General features: G+C 35.2%; 2 protein-coding genes across 2 annotated transcripts; one reads left to right on the plus strand and one right to left on the minus strand.

Annotated features, from left to right (window-relative positions):
* Positions 1-531: 531 nt before the first annotated feature.
* LOC119077623 (odorant receptor 67d-like) lies at positions 532-7,866 on the plus strand. Its single transcript, XM_037184837.1, has 5 exons — positions 532-874; positions 1,698-2,215; positions 2,275-2,464; positions 7,577-7,732; positions 7,798-7,866. The coding sequence occupies exons 1-5, from the start codon at positions 569-571 to the stop codon at positions 7,849-7,851; spliced, it is 1,224 nt and encodes a 407-aa protein (XP_037040732.1). The 5' UTR covers positions 532-568; the 3' UTR covers positions 7,852-7,866.
* A 551-nt stretch (positions 7,867-8,417) lies between these two features.
* Positions 8,418-9,709, minus strand: LOC119077625. The gene is made up of 5 exons (XM_037184842.1): positions 9,464-9,709; positions 9,293-9,397; positions 9,062-9,228; positions 8,650-8,967; positions 8,418-8,586 (listed from the first exon to the last, which is right to left on the minus strand). Exons 1-5 carry the CDS (start codon positions 9,555-9,557, stop codon positions 8,566-8,568), a joined length of 705 nt encoding a protein of 234 aa, XP_037040737.1. The 5' UTR covers positions 9,558-9,709; the 3' UTR covers positions 8,418-8,565.
* Positions 9,710-15,965: the final 6,256 nt, after the last annotated feature.

Genomic DNA, 15,965 nt, shown 5'->3' on the forward strand with positions numbered 1-15,965 from the left:
AAAATAATTTTACATCCCAAAAAACGTGAAGTGTTGGACTAAGTGAGTCAGGAAGTTTTCAGGATTTTTCACTTTACAAAATGTAATGCGACATATAAGACGCAAATTTAAATAATTATAATAAGAAAATTTAGTCCGCTGAGCGCTAATTCTTTCTTTTTTAATTGGAATGTCTTTCTGGCTTATCACTTCGTTTTTTGTGTAATCAACAACATTTTTTGATATACATTTCAGGAGAAAAAACCCCTTCTTTAAAAATCGTTCCTAAGGGATTTCAACATCATTTTTGCAGGCTATCGGTTTAAATCGATGATTATTACAATTAATTCAATGCATAATTGATATAATTCATGTTTAAACATTCAAATTATTATTGATTGCTGTACTCGCCAATGTATAAGTGTACAAATGTTATAAGTTTAAATGGCATTATATATTATAAACGAAATTGATAAAGGGAAGGTTGCCTTTTAATAATGCCATACAAAGCACAATAACTTATCGTATACTGCAGTCGTAGAACAGACCTCATTGTATGTAAAGTGTAGAAAGTTTCATTTTGATAAAAATGGCTTTTGGGAATAAATCTTCAGATACGATAAATCGACATGATATTGAGAACGCATCAAACAGCGTTCCTAAACCAAAATCAAACCACTACGAAGTATTCAATAAGATTTACAGCATTAATTTGTTTTACGGAACCGTTGTCGGACTAAGTATTGAAAGTAGCTGGAAGTACAATAACGGGACACGTTGGACCAAGTTTATGTTGATTTTTGGAACAGGTATCACAATTTACTCACATTTGTTGGTCATAACCGAACCAACGAAATTGATCGAAGTATTCAGTCTTTTCGGTATCATTATTCCGGTAAGTTTTGATTTTATCTTAAGGAAGAAAACAGACGAGGCTTTTGGCATTGTGACATTAGATTCGACGAAACGTCCGAAAATACGCCGATGTTTGTGTGAATCAATACTTGCAATCCTGAAGCTCATACAGTAATTCTTCGTTAAGTTTAACCAGTGAATTTTGGCAGATCTACACATATAGGTTTGTTCCAAGGTCACTTAGAAATGTCAAATTTCATCCACAGATGGCAACTTAACCTCAACTTTCAGGTTGACGAAAATTTTAACGAAACATTTACAAAGAAATTGGTTGACGTTTAGGTTATGTTCACCTCTGTGGATGAAATCGTGGTCGTTAGTGTTATCAAAGTTCGGGTTTACAATTATTTAAAACAAACCTATATATCAAGGCCGTTTGAAATGCCATTCACGTTAAGAACTGCCATCCACTTTAAAAATAATTTCATTTGAACGAAAGGTTTAAAACCGCCGCTTATTGTTAGTTCTTTTTCTGTTTTAAAACTGATCGAATTTTTTTAATGTAATTGGTGGGATCGAACGCTTGACAGCCTCGTTTGTTTCCGCCTACCTCACGGCAGAGTAAAATAAACTAGGCAGGAGCGGTTCACTTTCGAAACGTCAAATAAGGGACCTAATAAACTGGCTGAAAATGAACTCAAATGAACACTGACATAAATTGAAAAATTTTGTTCGCAAAAAATATAGGGCTACTAGATTATTCAGATCCCTAGTCAAATCAGCGCTCCTGCCTGGTTAACTTTACTCTGTCGTGCCTACCTCTATATCCGTGACTAAACTAATTTTTTTTTCAAAATGCGAAGGCGTTCGCGAAATTTAATTTATTTGTTAGGACCTATTCCAATGCCATGGCATTCAGTGCCTTTCTGCGCAATGTATTCAAAACAATCACTGAAGGACCAAGTGCGTTTGTATTACAAACACATGTCGAAGCAACATTTACCATCGTAAAGCTGTGCATATTCGTGCAAACGTTTGCACTTTTCGTTTTTGTTTGGTATCCCATTTACAGCTATATTTTCAACAATGAGTTGGTGCCAATAATGCCAATGCAATTTCCATTTGTCGATCAGACGACAACAGGCGGTTTTATCGTAGCCGCTTTAATGATGCTGAAAATGGGTGTGTGGGCGTATTTTGGCTCTGTTGGATTTGATCTATTCTTAGCATCATTGATTGACAACTATTGCGCTTTGGTAAAACTATTGCAACAGGACCTTTCGGATTATATTCGAATTTCTAGGAAAGGCAGTGGTTATTCGGAGCAATACAAAAAAGCTTTTTTCCGAAATTTCCTGATGAAATGTCAAGATAAAGACAGGTTCATCCACGACACTGCAGAGCTTTTTTTTGGTGTCAATGACTAATGTTCAATTTCAGATTTATTCAGCTTGTCAATGATGCGTACGCCGATGTGATTTTTAAGCAATTCGGCATGGTGTATGTATGCCTAAACTTTACCATATACGCCATCATCCGAAGTAATTGGTATTCGGGCTATGGAATACTACTCTTTGGTCTAACTGAATTGTACATTCTTTGCATATTGGGAACTGCAATCAAAACGGAGGTTAGTCAGTGTGACAATTTTAATTGTTCGAATTGACTCTTCGGCATCTACTCTCAGAGGCTATTGGTTAATACGAATTATGTTGGGAATAGCTATAGTTGCTCATAAAAGTCATTTAAACTACTTAAAACTAACTTCATATTGAAATTTCCCTCTTTATATTTTATCCCATTAAACTTGCGTCGAAAAGCGAAGTTAAATCTATAAATATATGTGTGACCAGTAAGGTATTTAAGCGGCCCAAGTTCGCCGATGGTAATCTAAAAGTGCAATTTCTGAAAAGGTAACAGAAAACTTCGATTTAAAAACAATTTGTTTGCTATTCGAAAGGGTTTGCAAAACTAGTCTCGGATCACTATTTACAGGTTTCCTCGGTTGTTTCGTAAATAGTGAAATTTTGACTTTCAGCTGTTATTGCTCCATGAAGAAATTATCGAGAGCAATAATTTTTACACTGTAAATCTCAGAATTTGTCCCTCTACCAATTCCAATGTAAATCTTCAGGCCTCACTGTTTCACAAGCCCTGGCTGACGCAGACGCTGTTGCTGGTTCTCAGAAACAGCTCTGGGGATTTTTCTAAAACTTGTTTACTTGAACAGCACTTCCCTCCCCCAACTCGCTTATGAAAAAAACCGGGCTGGAAACTTACACGTTTATTTAAAATTCGTTCAAAACCACCGTGGACAGTCAGGTTATTATTATTATTTCCGTTACAGAACGACAATTTTTCTGCTGCAATCTATAACATACCATGGTATGAATATTCTATAACTGAACAAAGGAAAGTGCTGTCGCTATTGCATTCATCACAAAATGCAAAGGAACTTTGGATTGGTCCAGTTGCACCATTAAACGTTGAAAGTGCGATGGAGGTTTTTGCGTCACACATATCATGACTTTAAGATCAATATTGCAATATGCGGTATACTTTCAGATAACCAAAAGTATTTATTCAACGTCGACAATGATCATAAATACAACGAAATAGTATTGCATCGATAAAACGGCTTCTAAAACACCTCCTCCGCGGATGCCATCATGTAATGACATTATGTACTTTGTAAAGAAGGTGCAACTTGTTTAAAAAAAAGCTGTCTCTTATCACGTCATTAAACATTACAGAAAAAATGGTAGTAGTGGTAGTGTAGCCAGTACTTCTTTCTATTTTTCTAAAGAATGTTCCATAATAAGTAACAAGGAACAAAAGGTTACAAAGTCGAATTTTCTAGTGAATTCTATTGATTCGAGGCGAAGCCGAGGTTTTTATGAATAAATAAAAATGTGGATCCACAGACGTAATGTACTAATGTTTCAACGACCGGTCGTTACTTATCATGTTAAAGTTCAATATAGATGTGCCCATGTAAACGGCTACAACATAAATTGGATAATTCGTAATTGTGTTGTACCAAAGCACTGTCAGTGCGTTGGTTGTACGCTGTTTACATGAATACTACTATAATCTACTATGTATAGAAGGATCTTGGTTGATAATTAACATAATACATGGGAAATATTAAAAATGTTAAATTAATTTACAGTGTTTTGTTTTCTCGTCAATAATTTTTCTTGTTTGCTCTTAGGTTTTCTTGTTTTTTTTTTCATAAGAAATATAAATTAGACAACTCACCTTACTAATGTCCACTTTTTTGTGTTTGGCTAATTCGGTTCGGTTCCACTGCGGTGTGACGGCTGCTATCAATGCAACGCTCAATTGAAACAGATTTTTTCCGTACGTTGGAGAGGAGTATACAGCATCATTCTCTTTCTTCTATACACTGTGTATCGACTACGCCTCCTCGAACTCGTTCAGGAACTAAAAATTCGTTACCCAAAGTGAAGATTTTGACATATTTTATATGAAAGAAGTGTCAAAATCCTCACCAGTGAAACTTAACGAAGAGTTTCTGAACGAGCTCCTAAACACGAAAACTCTACTTTTCATCTTTTATCCCTATTGAGGTAAAATACATCTTTCGAAAAAAGGTGAACCGTATTCTATCAGGTAGTATTGAGAAAAAAGAACTGATGCCCTAATCCCTCTCCTGGATTTTTCGATATGTATGGTGTCCAACGTACCGTTTCGTACCGATCATAAGCCAGTAAGGTGCAAACCCGTTGGTAAGTAAATAATCATTGGTTAGGTAGAGAAAATAGCATTTAGTATTATATCTTTCATTGACTTAAGGTGGTTTGTCACCATTCAAAGTTCAATATACCTCGAAAATTCGTTCAAAATATTTTCGCAGTTATGAAGCCGTTAGATTAGTTTTGGCAAGCTATCCATCCAGATGTCACCAAGCAAGGCTGTTGGAGGATCGTTATTCCCTTGACTGTAAGTCATGGGTTTACAAAAACAAATACACCGTACATAACACGTTTACTATGATTAAAAATGTATTGAAATGTGATGAAAAAACGTTAAATGTTAAAATTCTGTGCCCTTTGTTAACACGATAACTTGAGTAAATCTCAACCGATTTTCAAAAACTCTTTTTTATTCGACGAAGTATTGAAATCCTCAGATCAAATGGGTCTTATCGGTTCAACCATCTGATAGTAGTTCTCAGAAGAAGCCTTTTCTGCTCTTTGTTAACCCCAGTTACAGTGTGCAGAACCGATTTAAAGAAAAACGTTTGATAAAGCACAGAATTCCTGAGGTTAGTTTTCAAGATACATTATATTGGTCTAACGATGTAGCTGCTGTTGCTAAACGAATTTTTTGATCTATTTCAATAAGTCTTTCTTGTTATTTTATTTTGTCTTGTTAAACCACAAAAAAGTAACGAGTGTGAAGTTTGCGGCCAGAGCGAAGCGAGGGCCGCAATTCACACGAGTTTAATTTTTATTGAAGGCATTCATCATTTTATAGACAATAACGGTCTAATATGAGCATAAACCCAGGCCAGTAACAGAAAATGAAGTTGTGAATCAAAAATTAGTATCGTTTTATAACGTCTCAAGACTTTACAAAGATTTTCAGTAAAACAAAACAGAATTAAATTATTAATGAGAGATTTAGACCGTTAGTTCTTCTTAATCAACAAATAAATCATTACCAATACAACATCTATTAAGAAGTTCAGGTTCAGACAGTCAAGGGATCTGACCCACCCAACAGGTGGGACCTAGTTTTATTAGATACGCGGTAACATATCACTTATGAGGATTTTACAAATAAAAAACATCGTCACAACATTGTCACGACCATGATCACGGCGACGATAATCATCACTAAAAGTGAATATCACAATTCGATTATCTCTCGCACATATATCCCTCAATGAGGGATTCCCTCATACAACATGCAATATCGGCATCATAATCATGTGGAATCAACATTGGATCTAACAAATCCTTCCTGTACAGAAAAAAAAGTCTTTTTACAATTCAAAATTCATAAAAAAAAACTTTAATAAATTCATGTAAAAAGGAAAAATTTAAATTATTGATTACTGTTTGAAATAGGGAAACTTAATTTTCAATAATAAATTCCGTATTACATATAATAACTATAGACGCCGAAGTATGGCATTGCTAACTAACTATTTTCGATTAGTAGTCAGTTGTAAAACAGCTCACACACACCAGGATTGCACTGACGATCAATAAAAGTTTAAGTAGAAAATTTGCTGAAAATAATATGGCTCTTGGGAATGAATCTTCAGATAGCTTTCCTAAACCAAAATCAAACCACTACGAAATATTCAATAAGATTTACAGTGTAAATTTATTTTATGGATCCGTTGTTGGACTAGGTGTCGATGCTAACTGGAAGTACAATAACGGGACACGTTGGACTAAGTTTATGTTGATTTTTGGAACAGGTATCACCATTTACTCACATTTGTTGGTCATAACCGAACCAACAAAATTGATCGAAGTATTCAGTCTTTTCGGTATCATTATTCCGGTAAGTTTTGTTTTTATCAAGCTCCAACCGTGACTTAACTGATTTATTTTGGAAATGTGAAGGCATTCGCGAAATTTAATTTAATTGTGAGAACTTCTGCCAATGCTAGGGCACTGAATGACTTTGTCCACAAAGTGTTCAAAACCATCACCGAAGGGCCCAGTGCGCAAGTATTAAAGACGCATGTCGACGCAACGTTTACCAGCGTCAAACTGTGCATATTTGTGCAAACGTTTGCGCTATTTGTTTTTGTTTGGTATCCCATTTACAGCTATATTTTCAACAATGAATTGGTGCCAATAATGCCCATGCAATTTCCATTTGTCGATCAGACGACAACAGGCGGTTTTATCGTAGCTGCTTTAATGATGATGAAAATGGGAGTGTGGGCGTATTTTGGCTCTGTTGCATTTGATCTATTCCTAGCATCATTGATTGACAACTATTGTGCTTTGGTAAAACTATTGCAACAGGACATTTCGGATTATATTCGAATTTCTAGGAAAGGCAGTGGTTATTCGGAGCAATACAAAAAAGCTTTTTTCCGAAATTTCCTGATGAAATGTCAAGATAAAGACAGGTTCATCCACGACACTGCAGAGCTTTTTTTGGTGCCAATGACTAATGTTCAATTTCAGATTTATTCAGCTTGTCAATGATGTGTACGCCGATGTGATTTTTAAGCAATTCGGCATGGTGTATATATGTCTAAACTTTACCACATACGCCATCATCCGAAGTAATTGGTATTCGGGCTATGGAATACTACTCTTTGGTTTAACTCAAATGTACATTCTTTGCATATTGGGAACTGCAATCAAAACGGAGGTTAGTCACAGTGAGAATTCGAATGACTCCTCACACAACAGAGTAAAGTCACCCCCAGACACTTCGACATAAAATATATGCGAATAGCGTAAATAGTCCGTGAGTAAAGTAGACCAGGCCGGAGCGCTTGATTTGACTAGTGACCTGACTTATCTAGTAGCCTTATCTTTTGCGAATAAAATTATTCGATTTATGTCAGTGTTCATTTGAGTTCATTTTCATACAGTGTAGTAGGTCCTTAATTTGACGTTTCAAAAAGGAACCGCTACTGCCTGGTTTATTTTACTCTGCCGCGCTCCTCCGCATTTCCTCTAACAGATGATTTGAAAACGCAGTCACATTTTTAGACTTATTTTCATATCCTTTACAGAACGACAATTTTTCTGCTGCGGTCTATGACATACCATGGTATGAGTATCCTCTAACCGAACAAAAGAAGGTTCTGTTGTTATTGCATTCATCGCAAAATGCAATGGAACTTTGGATCGGTCCAGTCGCTCCATTAAACGTTGAAAGCGCAATGGAGGTTTTTAAGTGACACGTTATAGCGACTGTAAGATCAATATGCAATAATTGGCTGTCTTCTTACAGATAACCAAAAGTATTTATTCAACGTCGACGATGATAATCAATACAACGGAATAATTTTGCATCGATTTGATACATAAATATCTGTTGAACCAACTCTTAGCGCAACGGAGGCGGCTATCATGTAGTAACAGTAACAGCAGGCGTGACTTTCTCTTTTCGGCAAATCGAGGACTTCATTTTCACTAGGGATATTACAATATGGTTAAGCTGATTTTGAGTTACTAAGTACACGACGATGCTCTTTAAACTGTTCAAACACTAGAGTTGCAATTACCAGTCATAGTTTTATACGAGGATTCATAAGCTTATGGAACACCTTGAATCATTAAGACAAAAGGTAATACAATTGCTAAAAGTTTCCTATGTGCAGAATAAGCACCAGGAAACTTTTAACAATTGTGTAGAGCAATTCTATGATATCGTCAAATATTTGCGAGAGAGATTCAAAGGTTTGCAATGATTTATACAAAGGTTTACCGAGTGTATTGAAACAAAGTTCATTAAAATATCACAAATAATAGGCGCAAATAATAGGCGTAAAAAATTGTAAAGTCACCACAATATAAGTTACGAGTTGGAGCATCCTTCAACATATGAAAATAAAGAAAATTTGTTTCAGGCAAAATTGTTTATTTTTTATTCTTCGTACACTTAAAATCTACAAACAATCATGGCAACACTATCACAGTTACCGCAGTCAACAGAAGAATGCTAGGTGCTGCATTAAAAAAAAACTATAAGACAACGACTCTACTGCATACGCCCAGATTAACTAAAATAGACGCTTATCTGTAACATTGTAAATAGACAATAAACAGCTGGACCAACTACGTAACAACAAAATGAACTTACAAGTCTAATACTTGCCGCAAGCAGCATGTACTTTGCCTTTGCGTTGAGATTTGGTATAAAATTTATGCTCAAAGTGTTGCCACCTAGTGCCGAATTCAGTTTCTCGAAAACTATACTGCCACTATGCGTCCCATCTAAATCGGTAATTGTCATAGAAGTAGATGAGATTTGGTTGAGGCAGCAAGTACAAAAAGGGATCCATCCGGAACGAATTTTAACCAGATCCTTATAAGGATCCCGCAATGTGTAGCCACCGTGGAAATGTTGTATTTGTGTAAAACTCAATAGACCAGCACCGTCTACATCGCACACTTTATTCTAAACAGAGGAATCAAATAAATTCAGGTAAATTGCATTCCAGATTCAAGTTATATGCATCGACATCGAGTATACATATTTTCGGAAAACATACAAAAATTCCACTTGTGGTGAAGGACATTACACCGTAGCCCACTGAATTAGAAATAACAGTACTCTGAACGTTGTGACTCGCAGGGCATTGGCCTATTGTAAAAACATGTTCACCCTCTCGATTCAGTATGTGAAATACGGATTTAACGCCATTGCGTGTGAATGGTTCTTTTGAATAAAGTTTATGTGTTAGAGAAAGAGTAAAATTATTTCACTCACCACTGTCACTAACCGTTGCAACAGTCCTTCTCAAGCAAATTAATGGTTAACTTACTCGTAGAGGCCAAAATATCATCAGTTTTCTCGATAAACTCTCTTGAGTTTACTGTAGATACATCTGCACAAAAAGTTGCAATTAACGGATTTAAAACCCACCAGAAACCACTTATATAAAGGGCTCAACCTGATAAAAGGGCACTATTTTCCAATGCTTCATGTTGGAAATCATTCAATTGATTTTTACGTAGCGCATCCACACTGGTGCTATCAGTTGTCATTGTTCATCAACTGTTTTCTTGCTTTCAACGAACGATTAAAGCTTTATTAATTTATTTAATGATTAAATTGAATTTTTATCACTTCATTTTGCACGGAAACGAAACTTTAGTAAATAAACAGTTGTTTTGATTGTAAATTTAACGTCAAAATTACAGCTGATTTCTGCCCTGTGACTTCCGTGAGTTTAGAAGAGAATTGATTGAAGCTGGTTGAAAATTTTTCAATATCGGCGCATTTTTTCAAAATGTTTCGGTTTTCAAATCAGTTCTGAAACTACTGAAATTTTAATGAGGAGAGGTAGAAAAGTGATAAGTTTAAATGAATAGACTTAAAGGTGCAGTGTTACAGTTTAGTTTCAAGATATAAGACTTTTATGGATAGTACAAGCATGATATACCCTTAAAAAAAAATTATATTCTACTCAGCTGTACATACAAATGTGTAACATAGCAGTATAGACTTACAACTAAAATGCAATAATATTCAGCTGAGCATCATACTCATCTATATTGTACATAGTATAGTTCAATAGACAACAGTACTGTTCAACTACCACGAAAAATGTACTGCTAAACTGTATAAATTTGAGACAAGTATAATTGTAAACATAGCAGTACAATGTACATCTTAGCTGCACTTAGTGTGTTCAGTATGTAAAATGTACATATATGCGGAACGTAATATTCAGCTGCCTGTAAAATAGTTCTGCACAGTTACCACCCTCAAAAAAAAAATCCGTGTGGCCCTATGTTAGTGAAGGGCCGTGACGCAAGTCCGTTTACACTAAGATTTGGCCGAGATATTGAACTTAAAAATTTTGATATTTGTATGAAGAAACGGATTTTCATACGTTTGATGAATTGAATAATTAGTATAACCTTTGAGAGTTTGTTAGTTTGTTACAACGAAAGTTTCGTAACAAACTAAACAAACTCACAAAGATTACTCGATGGATTTGGCTGAAATTTTCAGGGTATGTCAAGGACGTAATTCTAAGAAACTGATTTGAAGGAATTTTTATAAAAGCTTATAATTTCGGAGCTATGAGCGTTTTAAACTATTGAGCTATGGGACCTATAACTCAGAAAATATGGCAGATAGAAAGTTCGTTTAAAAGACAAATTTATAGAGTTTTAGATTCTAGTCGACAATTGTGCTTGTCTCAGTTTTTTCTCCAAAAATCGCCCATTTGGGAGCTATGAGCGTTTTAGGTGCGAGCTATCTGATACACTTATCGGAAAGTACAGCAGATATAAAGTTCTATTCAAAGAAAAAGTTATAGAGTTTTGGATTCTATTCGACACGTGTTTCAGTGTTTTTGAAAAGAAGTCGCTAATTTTATTGCGTTACACCAAACTCTCAAAAAAATATCTTCTTACAAATTCTTACAAAATCTTCTGATTTCGCCCAAAACCACTTACAGTGGAGGTGTGACGCAAGTCCTTTTATCCACTTACAAAAGAACTGATATCGGTGGGCGTGACGCTTACAACTTCGATCGCAAAAAGCAAAAATTTGACCGAAAAAATTCTAGAAAAAAATTACAAAAAAAGTTTGCGTGGAAAAAAGTCGAATCATCTGCCACTTGCAGTGCGCATTTTTTTGTATTTTTTTAGAATTTTTTCGGTAAAATTTTTGTTTTTCTTTTGTATCAGTTCGTAAGTAGTGGATAAAAGGACTTGCGTCACACCTTCACTGTTAGTGGTTTTGGGCGATTACATTATTCGTACGAGTCCCACTTTATGTTAGAAATTGATTTCTATTTTTACCTTCATTTCGTTCAAATATGTTTCTGACTGTCTAAGTGTTACGACTAATTGTATATTAATCTTTCTGTTATCAAACAAGTCAATAAACTAAAATAAGTGATTGCACATGCAGTGCACGTCGTGCACGTGCGGTTGTGTTATTCGCACTGAAATATCATTTAGTATTCAGGATACTAGAGGTAGCGACAAAAACGCAAGAAATCGTGCGAAACAATAAAAAAACGGATAAGGGAAATAGCGAGAGAAAAAAACAACTTTACCTTCCAGTCTCCATGAGTTTGTGTTTTTCATAGCAGCTGGTCCACTCATACCATCACACTACTTATACATGTCTATTAGATGGCGTGTGCGTGTGACTATGAAATTCGTATAAAGGTGAATAAGAATTGAGTTTGTATGACCGGACCAGTTGATCAAATTGCTGGAACAAAAGAGTCAAGTTTGGTTGAAATTAGCATCAATGGAATAATCGCCTTTCATTTAGTTTAAAGGACAATTTCCTCTTAAGATGAACATTTGAGACCACTATTCGCACTTAAAAGAACACCCTATTTGCACTTTGAACCTCAAGGGTGTGAATAGATGTTTCACAAATGATTATAACTAAATGATTGATAGCTAGGCACTTAGTACAATTATTTTTTTTTATTTCTTCGTCAAAATCAATCAACTGAATTAGTTCAACAAAGTTGGTACACCGATAATGTCTCACACGAAACCCGAGTTAATTAAGTCGTTTTTACCCATATTCTACATATCGAAAATTTTTGGCTGTAATCTTTACACGCTACCAGACCCGGTCGCCACAACAAGCATAAACGCACGTACATCAATTGATGTTCTAATTTGTGTGGTTCACATTGTCATAAACCTTATTATAGTAATTCCACGCGTAAAGACATGGGAAAGCTATAACTCAGTTTTTAATTTTGACTACGCAACTAAAAGTGGTTATTCCGGCTTGGTGGTAATAGTTTTCATCGGGCAAATCATTGCTTATTCTATTACCATTGCGAACTGCTTCATAACAATCCTGGCTTTAAGAAATGCGACAATCACACGCAAAATTCTATTCTCATTGATCAAGTTTGATGAAGAAGTGAGTTTACACCACAGCGATATCAGTTCTTTTGTTGAATAGTCGTGTGTGTATTGTCGATAACATTGATAAAATGTTTTCTACTTTAAGTGAAGTGTATGCCAATTTCTTCAGAATAAATCATCAACAAAATATTTTCGTAGATGTTCAACATCGGCATGTCTATAGATTCGAAATACAGAACCATGTCATGGTCGTATGCATTTATAACTCTCCTTTTGCAAATTCCGATATTTTTCCTAACTTTGATAATATCGAGGGCCAGTGACGATTCGACGGTATTTTTTATTATTGCAACACACATTGGATATACAACAAATATGGGATGCATGTTTTCCTATTTGACTACATTTTGGTACATTTTCGCCAACATTGCCAACAGATTCGGATCGATAAATAAATACTTGCGGTAGGTAAAATAAGAGATTTGTTGGTGTCAATGAACTTTACCGGCAGAGCAGTGTTTTTCTGAATAGTTCAGAATTTACTGTTTTGATTGATAATTCCGTTCCTCCAAGGAGAATGATTTCCCATATTTTAGTACATTCTGTCATAAAATTACTGTTGTCACTGCGCTTACATTCATGTGAACCAACTTCATATGGTGACATTTGTTCTGTAATGAAGTTGGTTCACATGAAAATAAGCCACAAAAAATGAAATACTATGAAAAAAATGTGGTGCCTCTACAGGCCAACCCACTTGTTCCATAAATCGGCTTAGTAAATATGGTTCTCACTACCTCCGTTTGGAAAAAGTTCATGACAATGAATCAAAAGCAGATGAATCAATTAAGACACTTACAAAGGCGGGTGAAACACAAACCTTGACAATTTAGACATACATGTAGTTCGAAAAGTCAATTTGTTAGGTTGAAGTCGTCATATAAAATTTTCCACACCTACTTGGCGCTACAGGAAAATTTTGGTTTCACCAACTTCGTGATCAACTCGAAAGTGTCTTAACCTGTTCTTTCAGAACCTTGATAAATACTTGTGTCTAATATTCAAATTCTTCAACGTAAACATAGTGCCATCTGATGAACGTGAAAATAGCAAATGACTAGCCGTTTAATGGATTATGCATAATGAAATGTATGATTGAGCGTTATATTAAGCGAAATATTTTATCTTAGACAACGAATCGAAAATAAACAGAAAGGATACCACACGAACGACGGAAAAACCTCAACCACAGACTGTAGTAACAAACATTGTCTTAGTGACCCCGCAATCGTTTGCAATTTATCGGCTAACTATCAAAAGCTTGTGGATATAATTAGTGAACTTAGCAAATCGAACACCTTACAGGTTTGTTACGTTTTTTATTTTCCTGGTTCCATCTTATGAACAATTGTCTTTTAGCTAATATGGTGTATTGTCATATTTTTCTTGTCTTCAATTGTGACTGTATTCATGACCTATCTCGGAATGACTGATCGAATCAATGACGAACCTCCAACTGCATCAGTATTTTACAGCATAAGATTAGTGGTTCACTATTTTCTATTGTACAAGGCCATTTCAGTGGGAGGAGAAATTAGAAAACAGGTACGCTGTCAACAATAACGTTTGAGATGGCAACGATTAATGTGAAAACTTTCAGAAAAAAAATGCGCTGTCTCTGTTGAACAAAGCTATGTGTTTGGAGCAAAGCAAGTTGACTTTACTACAGGTAAGAAATTTGGTTTGAAATAGTTATTTGTTTGTCGAGGGGAGAAAATAGGAAAATTCCAGCAATATCGATTTCGTCTGGGAAAAAAGTTGTGTTTACCTCGAGATAAATGTTAGAAACAACACCCTTGAAACAAGGTTCTGAAAGAACAGGTTAGGACAACCCTGAGTTGATCACAAATCACACACAATAGCGTCAACGACTGCGAAGTTTATATGTAAAATGGAACTTAACAAAAACAAAATTCTGAATTTTCGAGAAAAATATTTTCTTCAAGTTGATTTCTCCAACTATCTGTTTATAAAACTTGGTGTCAACCGCCTTCGTGGTTGTCTTAACCTGTGTCTTTCAGAACTTTGCCTTGAAATGCAATTTCCAACTTTTCTTTCGTCGTTGCACAAATAACTATTTCATGCGTGCATGTTGTGTTTTGCTGTTTTTCTCCACGAAACGAAAACTTCGATTCGCTTTACCATTTTCGAAAACATAAACAAATTGACAGTTCGAATGAGAAAAGTTGTATTTTCTCCTCACGAGAGAGAAAGTGACGCACTTTTCTCACTAGAAATGACAATCGACCAGTCGTCAAAATAAGGCAAAACACAACGCGCGCATGAGAAAGAATGTTCGTACGTCGAGGTGACAAAACTCAACAAAAAAGGTTCTTCCGTCCACTCACTCGCTTGCAATTTTTCTTTTTAGCTGAATCATTTTCGTTACCAAGTCGAACACTCCAAAATGGCTGTCTCTTGCGGTATATTTACAATAGACTGGACTCTCATGTACACCGTAATATGATACACGTTTGAACATATTAAAAAGAAATGGAATGAAAATTTAATTTCTTTCAGCTCGGAACAGCTATGACCACATATTTGTTCCTGTTTATGCAATTTGATTCTATATCAATTCAAAACAATAAATTTTAAGTCAATATTTTAAGCTGAACGTTTAATTCCGTTTTATTTTTTATTCTGAAAAAGTTCGACTTTGACGCTCCACCTGGATTGTTTTGTTTAAGCCTTTCGTCACTTCTCATTTTTAATTTTCCTTTTTTCTGGGATAAATTCCAGATTCTTCATCCCACATAATCATTTTCGAACTTAACCTCGACACTTTCATTGTACGACCCTGACTTTCAGTCAAGGGAATAAGAAGGTATTACATTGTCGTCTACAAATTGCATTTACAATTTACTTCAATATCAAAAGCGCTGTGTCCATAACCCTAGATGCATCCGAATGTATTTCCCATTGTTAAAATTATTTGAACGTTTTCCATTGAAATCTAATCTTTCTTAATAAGAGTCCAATTTCGTCACTTAATCCAATCTGTTGGACATAATACTCAATTATTTCCCCAGTCACACAGTGTTAAATAACTAAATGCAATTAAACTTGGCTACACGAACACTAAAATGGAAATTAGCACAGTTCAATATATCCATTTTCCATTACATTTCTGAGTATTGTTTGAATATTCATAGACGGTTAAGCAGGATTGGGAACTATAGATCTTGTGTACATTCCTATAGTGCGGCCGTAAAGAGGTGAGTGTGAGCATCATTTCGGTCGATTCTGTCGAACAAGAATGGATTTGAATTGGGTACTTTGTGAGGAAGGAAAACTACACATTCAAGAATTTGGGAACATGATGTAGAATAAATCTTAACTTGGCAAGCGAAATGTGATAATATGGTAATTTTTACAAGTACATTTTCAATGAAATGTATAACAATCGTTTTGGGGATTATTAAGAATATGAATTCTTAGCATGAAATTGGAGGTGTTCGTGGTAGTAGATATGTCATTTGAAATAATTTTAATACAATTTGCATGTAGATGCTGTACAGTGGCTAGCATTTG

The sequence above is a fragment of the Bradysia coprophila genome, unplaced genomic scaffold, assembly GCF_014529535.1.
Source record: "Bradysia coprophila strain Holo2 unplaced genomic scaffold, BU_Bcop_v1 contig_24, whole genome shotgun sequence".
In the NCBI taxonomy this organism is placed as follows: Eukaryota; Metazoa; Arthropoda; class Insecta; order Diptera; family Sciaridae; genus Bradysia; species Bradysia coprophila.